Source organism: Thermobia domestica, chromosome 10, assembly GCF_964235325.1.
Source record: "Thermobia domestica chromosome 10, izTheDome1.hap1.1, whole genome shotgun sequence".
Lineage (NCBI taxonomy): Eukaryota > Metazoa > Arthropoda > Insecta > Zygentoma > Lepismatidae > Thermobia > Thermobia domestica.
The window spans coordinates 254,184,418-254,194,004 of NC_137463.1; the positions used below are offsets into that span (position 1 = coordinate 254,184,418).

A 9,587-nucleotide genomic window follows, 5' to 3' on the forward strand; every position below is an offset into this window, starting at 1 on the left:
CCAGAGGTGAACGCTCTATCACTGAGCCACCGCGGCCCACTTACAAGATATCTTGCAATTCTCTAAACCAGTGTTTTGCCTTATGGCGACACTCTATTAGTATATACAGACACACGTTGACTGTTTACAACCCACCAGGCAGCCACCCAGGAGAATCCATAATCGAAAGATTGGAGGGGTCCGAACGGGATGTAACGCCTCGTGAATGCGCCCCTGATGCACATAAAACAAACTTATTGTTTAGAAACTGGATTGAAAGGATTAGGATCCGGTGGAACCCCAGGTGAGTGTGTCTCTATACGACACCAATTCACTAGTTTCTTATTGTTTTTTTAATACATACACAGAGAAAAATCCGTTCTCCGGACAGCAGTATATTGTACAAATATACGGTATCCTCTTGCTGACTACAGAAATCAGTACGGAGCATACGTTATCCGTATGCTACATAGGCATTGCCCTTAGTTGTTACATCATGCCGTTGCACCGCCAAGTGAACTTTATGATGGACCAACACCGTGTGCGTAGGTTTCCTCGGGGTTTTCCCGTTTCCTCCCACTTTCTTCATTCCATCATTTCATTCATTACTCATCATCACCGTCTCCTTTAGCCTAACCGGCATAACCGTGGGACGTAAAACTCAAAGATTTCATTTCTTTTTTTTTTATCATGCCGTTGCAGGATGTCTGACATCTAACAATTTTCCGTATATAACATGTATATACTGTTACCTTCGTCAGCTATATGTTATATACGTCCATTTGTATCTGAGATCCTGACCTTCTATATTGTTTCATACGGAAAGTACGTATAGATGGAACACTTATACAGAAAGTATTATAAAACATTCGTTTTCAGTTATACGTCTGTTATACGTTAACTCCAAAAACTACAGGAATTACGCATGTAACCTATCTTTTTAAGTACGCCACCTACAATTATTTTTTTTTCTCAGTGTATTAAACATTCTGGCATGAAACAGACACCTTTCATCGATATACCTGTAGCAGTGAATCTCATTTTAAAATATTCCTCATTATCCAATCTGAATTTAGTGTTCTAACAACATTAGGAACAGAGACATCTAGTGGTATCATTGAATGTTACTCGTACAAAATTGTAAAAATCAACATGGGGATGACACAGTTAATGTGCTGAACGAACATTAATAAGGATATTTAGTAATGTTTCATCGCAAGTTATTTATTGGTTTAAAATTCTCAATTTCGAACAAAAAAAAAAAAAAACTTGTGACACCTAAGTTGGAAAGCTCTGCTTTAACTATCAACCTTAGATTAATCTATTAGTCATTGGATCGTGATTCTTGCTTTTTACAGGTTTCTCCTCTTTTGTAGTTAAATCAAGTATTTTTATACGATCTGTTTAATGCAAATATAGAAGTAGAAGTGGGGAAAGTAGAACAGGTGACTAGTTTTCGATACTGGGGGGAGTATTAGGTGATGATATGAAAAACGAACGTGAAATAAAAGCAAGAATAGGAATGATCAAAGAAGTCTTTAGGAGAAAGAAAAGTTTATTTTGTGGGACCTTGAATAGAGTTGAGAAAAGACTCATAAAATGTTTCGTGTGGACTATTATACTGCATACGGCTGAAACATGGACATTGCGCAAAATTGCTGATAAACGACTGAAAGCCATAGGCGTAAATAGCGCCCCCGCAACCCCCGCGGCGCGGGTGGCGTAAAGCTTCAGAGGCGCAAAATATGTAGAAAATAGGGCACAAATATATATATAAAATAGGGGCGAAAACTAAGGGTTGCAGGGGGCGCTCAACCTTTAAGTTACGCCACTGTTGTAAGCCTTCGAAATGTTGGTACAGAAAAGAGCTAGGAGGGGTTGAGGGAATAGGAAGGGATTCAGCAGAACGGGAGAATTAGCTAGGTGGAGTGGAAGACGAATGTGTGAGTGTTGGAAATGGTGACAGAGAGAGAACCATTTTAGATACGATTGAGAAGAGTCAGAGAAACTGGTTGGAACATTGGCTAAAAAGGAACTGTGTCATGAGAGACGTGCTAGAGGGTATAGTGAAAGGAAACAGATAAGGGGGAGCAAAAAGACTCTTATTGATGGACGATATTAAAGCAGATAAATCGTACGTGAAGAAAAAGAGTTTAGCTGAAAGCATGAAAGTTTCCCAGTTGTGGCAAGTGATCTACCAATAACGGCAGAATACGTATGCACGGTAAAATCTCACTAAATCGCTAATTTTACTCTGTTGTTCCTACATTAGTAATTACGATGCATATATTGCTATCCAAAATAAGACCCCATTACTGCAGGAATAGTGAACCATTCCTACATTTAGTAACTACTACATAAGTTAGATCAAACAGATTAGGTTACTTATAACATTTAAACTGAAACTTTGAAAAACCGCTCCCCTGTCCCTTCGCGCTCACTCAGTAACTGAGGTAAACACAACACTAGTAGTGCCGTCAAAATAAGGTTTGAGGTAGACATTTAGAATAAAAAGATGGGACCTTCTGGAATTTGTTCGAGATCTCTTCCTCATTAACCTCCAGAAAATAAAAAAAAATCCATTTGCAGGTTTTCCGCCATTTTGAATAAATAGTCTGACATCTTGAATTTCTCACATACACTTACACGTGTTAGTTTATGCCACATAACTTCTAAACTAATTAACGTAGAAGGATCATTCTTTCTTTATTATACTTCTAATATTATAGGCAATGTAAAAGCAGAGCCCTGCACGGGCCGGGCGCGCCCGGTTCGGCCCGGCCTGGACACTCTGGAAAATGGATCGGAAACTAATGTTGTCAGCCTACGTTAATTGTAATGTGTTAGGGAAACTGACTCGTTATTCAAGACTGCAAAGTACTGAAATACTACTGTTGGATTTGTTATGGCAACATTTGTACCGAGTTTTGTTCTTCTTTTGTTTTTCTTTTGTTCTTCGCTCGCTCGTTTTGTATCAGCTGTAGCTAGTGCAAGTGCTAATGTTAGAATAAAAATAGTATTTTTTGCCTTCTATAATATAATATTAACGTTTTATTGTAACATCTGGCGACCGTGACACGACTGAAGAACGACTTAAATAATGGAGAAGGCAAAAAGAGTGAGAACAGTGGCGAGAGCTGTATTTACAAAAATCGCAAAAAATGTGGAACAGTGCTGTAATGCCGCGAATGTGAACATTGACGAACTTAAAGTGAACTTTGAATTATTGGAGGATAAATACAGGGTAGTTGATGAAGCACACAATGAATACATTGAACTGTTATTAAAAGAAGAATTCCAAGAAGATGATTTGATTCAGGAAACAGAAGCACAAGATAAGTATGTTCTGACATTTTATAGTCTTCGTACGAAAGTTCAAGAGTTGATCGATAAGCATGCATCAAATTCAACTCGTGATACAGACAGTGTTTCGACAGAAGGTAAGAAACGGGGTATTAAGTTACCGGTAATTGAATTGAAGAAGTTTGATGGTGACTTAAAGAATTGGTTACCGTTTTGGAGTCAGTTCAATCGAATCGATGCGGACACGAATATCGCAAACAGTGACAAATTTCAATATTTAGTTCAGGCTACTCTACCCGGTTCAAGAGCACGCCAATTTGTTGAAAGTTTCCCGTTATGTGAAGAAAACTATCCGAAAGTGATTGAAGGTTTGAAGTCACGTTTCGGTCGTGAAGATACATTGGTAGAAGTGTATGTGAGGGAACTTTTAAAACTGGTGTTAAGCAATTTGAACAGTAATAAGCAATTAGAACTCAGTGCCTTGTACGATAAAATTGAGTCACAATTACGAGCATTAAGTACATTAGGAGTGACGACAGACAAATGCGCAGCAATGCTGTACCCACTAGTGGAATCGTGTTTACCTGAGGAACTTTTGCGAGCATGGCAAAGGGGAACTACGAACTATGGAGAATCTACAGTGGAAAATAGACTGGAAAATTTAATGTTGTTTGTGAGAAAAGAAGTTGAAAGTGAAGAGCGAATAGCACTTGCAGTTGCGGGCTTTGATTTGAAAGATACTTCCAGTGCGATAAAGAAAAGGAAGGATCGAAGTAGTCCCACAGAAACTGTTCCAACAGCGGCAGAGTTAGTTAATTGTAAAGGTGGCCCAGAGAAATGTATTTTTTGTAGTGATTTTCATGTTACCGAAGAGTGTTCGAAGGCACGTAACTGGTCTTTCGAGGAAAAAACAAAGGTGTTAAAAGCAAAAGGTTGTTGTTTCAAATGTCTAAAACCGGGGCATGTTAGCAGTAGATGTAGAGTAAAATTAAAATGCGCCAAGTGCAAGGGACAACATTCATACATTATGTGCAAGGGACCAAAAGGTAACAAGGAAAATGACGGTACAGTGAAACAAAGTGTAACGAAACCGGTTATTGAAAATACATTAACTAATAACGTGTATGCCGAAACGTTTTTGCAAACATTAGTTGTAAAAGTAAGGGGTCAAGAGACAGAAAGGGAGGTAAGAGCAATTATAGATACAGGTTCCCAACGATCGTACATTCGAACAGCTACCGCATTGGAAATGGGATACGAAAGTGTTAAAAAAGAAAGTGTTATGCATGCACTCTTTGGAGGTATTTGTTCTGCACCTTATGAACATAGTTGTTATCAAGTTAGGTTGTATAGTCTGAAAGGAGATTATGCATGCAATTTTGAAGCGCTGAACCAAGATACAATATGTAGCAATGTGACGTCAGTAGTTGAAGGTCCTTGGATACAGGAGTTAAAAAATTTTGGTGTAGAAATTTACGACAGGAACCCTGGCGCGATAGAAATTTTAATTGGTTCTGACATTGCAGGAAAACTTTTTACTGGGAAAAGAATTGTGTTGAAGTCCGGATTGGTAGCTATGGAAACATTGCTTGGTTGGGTTTTAATGGGCAAAGTTAAAGTACGTGGTGATGTTAAATTCTCGTCTATGGCAACGATGTCCATGTTTTGTAAAGAAGCATCTATAGCGGATTTATGGCGGTTAGATGTTCTTGGTATCACAGATCCTGCGGAAAAGAAGACAAAATTGGAAGCTCAGCAAGCAGTAATGGATTACTTTAATAAGACCGTAGCTATTAATGAGGAGAAGAGGTACGAAGTAATGTTACCTTGGATAGAAGGACATCCTACACTTCCTAGTAATATTGAGATGTGCAAAAGAAGATTGAATACACTTATTGCTAAGTTGAAGAAGGAAAACCGTTACGAAGACTATCAACAAGTGTTGAATGAATGGATATATGATGGCGTAATAGAAGAAGTTCCACCAGAAGAAAAGGATAGAGAAGGGCATTATTTACCTCATCGCCATGTAGTCAAGGAAAGCAGTACCACGAAAATACGTCCCGTCTTCGACGCTTCAGCCAGGGAGAAAAATTATCCTTCATTGAATCAGTGTTTAGAGAAGGGCATTAATTTGATCGAAATGATACCCTCAATTTTGATAAAGTTTAGGTTAAATAGAATCGGAGTTGTATCCGATATCAAGAGAGCACTTTTACAAATTAGTGTTTGTAAAAGAGACCGTGACTTTTTGAGATTTTTGTGGGTTGACCAGGAGGGAAACGAAAAGATATTTCGTCACAAGCGTGTAGTTTTTGGTGTGAACTGCAGTCCATTTTTGTTGTGTGCAGTGATAGAACATCATCTTAAGTTAGAAATGGAAAAACAAAGAGAAGGAAAAAGCCAATATTCCAGAGAAGTCATCGCTCAGCTTTCGAAGTGTTTTTATGTGGACAATTGCGTTACCAGCGTAAGGAATGAAGAGGAGCTTCATCACTTCATTAATGAAAGTACCCAAGTAATGGCGAAAGCTGGATTTGAGCTGAGAGGGTGGGAGCACACTTCTTTTGGAGAGATGGAGCAAGACAACGGAGTACCAGTCTTAGGTCTACAGTGGGAAACGAAATCTGACACTTTGGCAATAAGACCAGAATGCTGCGACGGGTTGATACCAGAAGTTCTTACTAAGAGGGTTATTTTGTCGTTTGCAAATAGGATATTTGACCCCATAGGGATTACTTCTCCAGTGACGTTGTATCCAAAGATCCTTTTGCAAGAAATTTGGCGATTGGAATTAAGTTGGGACGAAGAAGTACCAGGGGCAGTAAGGAAGAAATTTTTACAGTGGGTAGGTGAATTGCCTTTGTTGAAAGAACTTTCATTTCCTAGATGTATCCAAGGAGATTCAGAAAATTGTAGTCTACATGTGTTCTGTGATGCAAGTGAAAGAGCCTATGCTACGGCAGTTTTTCTTAGAACTGTTACAAGAGAAAACATTAATGTGCAGTTAGTACAAGCCAAGACAAGAGTTGCTCCTATAAAGAAATCAACCATAGCAAGATTAGAATTATTGGCAGCTACTATTGGTGGGAGACTAGCTACTTCTGTGATTGAGGCCTTGAATCTTGAAGGTATACAGATTTATTATTGGACAGATTCTACAACAGTTCTTGCATGGATTAAACGAGATGAGCAATGGAATACTTTTGTTTGGAATCGAGTGCAAGAAATCCGAAAATTAAGTGAAAAGGAAACTTGGCATTACGTACCAGGAACCATGAATCCGGCGGATTTACCATCGAGAGGATGTACTTCAGAACAACTGCTTGAGTCAAAATGGTGGGAAGGTCCTTCGTGGCTGCGACGACCCAAGGAGGAATGGCCAGAACAGAAGTATGAGTACAAAGAAGAAATCATTAAGCAGGAAAAGAAAAAGACGGTCTCATCAGTTATGCTTAATGTTGGAAAGGAGGACAGTGACTGGTATTATCGGTATCCTTCGAAGTACGAAAAATTAGTTCGCATAATAGGTTGGATGAAAAGATTTATTCATAATTGTCGTTCTAAGCAAAGAAGAAGCAACGAATTGTCTGTTGAAGAATTGTTATCAGCAGAGAAGACTGTTATTAGACTTATTCAAACAGATTCCTTTGAGGGTGTTGGCGACAAGAATTTGAAATCTTTGTGTCCGTTCGAAGACAATGACAAACTCATCAGAATAAAAACCAAAATTACAGAACTTTCAGATGTTGAAACCTTCCGTTATCCAGTTGTGTTGCCAAGCACACATCCAGTAGTAAAAATGTTAGTGTACGATAAACATGTGGAAGCTTGTCACGTTGGTGTTCAAGGTTTGTTGAGTCTTCTTAGGGAACAGTTTTGGATACTCAAAGGAAGAAAAACTATTCGATCTATAATAAAGCAATGTGTCATATGTAAACGATATACTGCCAAGAAGTTGGAACCAATCCCTGCAGCTCTACCCGAAGATAGAATCAGAGATGCAGCAGTGTTTGAAGTAACGGGAGTGGACTTTACCGGACCAGTTAGACTACGAGATGGAGGAAAAGCTTGGATTTGTATATTTACCTGTGCAGTATATAGAGCAGTGCATTTGGAGCTTGTTTCCGGATTATCAACGAGTGACTTTCTTCAAGCCCTTAGAAGATTTATAGCGCGTCGAGGCCGTCCTTCGGTCATTTACAGTGACAATGGCACGAATTTTGTTGGCACAGAAAATTTATTGGGCAGACTGGATTGGAAATGTATAACGTCTTTTGCAGGTGTGAAACGCATCAAGTGGAAATTCAATCCACCCAGTGCTGCTTGGTGGGGTGGATGGTGGGAGCGTTTAATTCGATTAATGAAAGGACTGTTAAGGAGAATACTTGGGAAGGCTTCTCTAAATTATGAAGAATTCATTACAGTGTTGTGTGACTGTGAAGCTGTCATGAATGGTCGGCCGTTAACTTATGTTTCTGATGATAGTTCGGATTTATTAGCTTTAACTCCAGCTATGTTTCTGCAGCAAGTTAGAGAAGTAGGAGTACCGGATCTCGACAACTTGGAATCCGTTAACCTACAAAAACGGTTGAGATATTGTCATAAACTCAGGGAACAGTTACGCAGTAGATTTCGCAGTGAATATTTGGGACAGTTGGTGCAGCATTGGAAATCTAGAAGAGACCATAGTGAAATCAAAATAGGGGATGTTGTACTTGTAGAAAACGAGAACTTGAAACGTTTAGAATGGCCTTTAGCAAGAGTTGTTGAAATATTACCTGGACGTGACGGTGAAGTACGACTTGTGCGGTTGAAGACACGTACCGGATTGATGATGAGACCAGTGCAACGAGTTTTTCCCCTGGAAGTTCATTCAAATGAGATACCACAGGTGTTGAAAGAACCAGCAGTGTATCGTAGTGATGAACAAATGGACGGAGTGAGTGATAAAAACACAGAGACTGAATGTGAAACAAAACTTCAAACTGTTACAACTCGAACTGGTAGAAAAGTGAAACCTCCTGCCAGATTAGATCTTTTGTGTATACTTAAAAAATAAATAATGTTTGTTGTGGTTGAGTTACTAGTTCCCTCAACGTAACTCAAGGTGGGAGGATGTTGGATTTGTTATGGCAACATTTGTACCGAGTTTTGTTCTTCTTTTGTTTTTCTTTTGTTCTTCGCTCGCTCGTTTTGTATCAGCTGTAGCTAGTGCAAGTGCTAATGTTAGAATAAAAATAGTATTTTTTGCCTTCTATAATATAATATTAACGTTTTATTGTAACAACTACTACTATTACTACTTCTACTACTATTACTACTACTTCTACTATAATTCTACTAGGATCACTGCTACAACTGCTACGACTTCGAGTCAGAGAAGACACGTCTGGTGGTACCGAATTTACCTTCTAAGTACAGAAAAAACGGAGAAATGGTAGTTATTATGGCCGGTCTGCGTAGAATGTGAACCGATGCTTGATCTACGAGGGACAACGGTGGATCAGTAGGTAAAGCACTCACATCAGGTGCTAGAGGTCATTGGATCAATCCCTATGTGAGCTTTGTGGTGGACAAACCGTGTGCGTGGGAGTTTCAGGGGTGGTACCGCTTCCTCCCACTGTTTTCTATCCACTAATTCATCCCATCATCATCCATACAGCCTGAGCCGTAGTTACCTAAAGAACGTATGATAAAGACAATTTCTTGTCCTAGTAAGTAGAATTTGGTACGATACCACTAGACCACGGAGGCGAAAACCATGAACTGGCGTGCTCAAAAGATCAGTGCAATTTGTAGTAATGTTCAATTAGCAAGGCAAATATCGAATGGTGTTACATGTTCCTGTATTGTTTATAGTATGATACTACAAATATAACAAAATATAATGATCAAAGAAATCACCAAGACGCCAGGGATTAGGTGTTACTGGAACGGTGGCTTAGTGGTTGAGCGTTTACTTCTGATGCATGGGGCCCCTGGTTCGATTCCAGCTCTCGCCAAGTGAACTTTGTGGTGAACAAACACCGTGTTGGGTTTCTCAGCGTTCTCCCGTTTCCTCCCACTTTATTCATTCCACCATTTCATTTATTTCTCATCATCACCGTCTCCTTTAGCCTAGCCGGCATAACTGTGGGACGTAAAACTCAAAGATTTCATTCTCATTGTTTTGTTTTCTTATTACTAGTAATAGCAGTAGTGGTATTCGCTGTCGTATTAGTATAGTAATGAGTAGTAGCTAGTGCTCTCAACGGGTCGGGTCGGGTCGGGTTGAAGACCGACCCGACCCGACCCGTGACCCG

The 9,587-nt window shown here is 39.4% G+C and overlaps 1 protein-coding gene across 1 annotated transcript; it reads left to right on the plus strand.

The window, feature by feature from the left end:
• Positions 1-3,079: 3,079 nt before the first annotated feature.
• LOC145661912 (uncharacterized) lies at positions 3,080-8,344 on the plus strand. The gene has a single exon (XM_081727257.1). The coding sequence runs from the start codon at positions 3,080-3,082 to the stop codon at positions 8,342-8,344; it is 5,265 nt and encodes a 1,754-aa protein (XP_081583383.1).
• Positions 8,345-9,587: the final 1,243 nt, after the last annotated feature.

Bases quoted from the DNA above. Each gene is read 5' to 3' on its own strand.
- LOC145661912 (XM_081727257.1), top strand. From the start codon at position 3,080: ATGGAGAAGGCAAAAAGAGTGAGAACAGTGGCGAGAGCTGTATTTACA.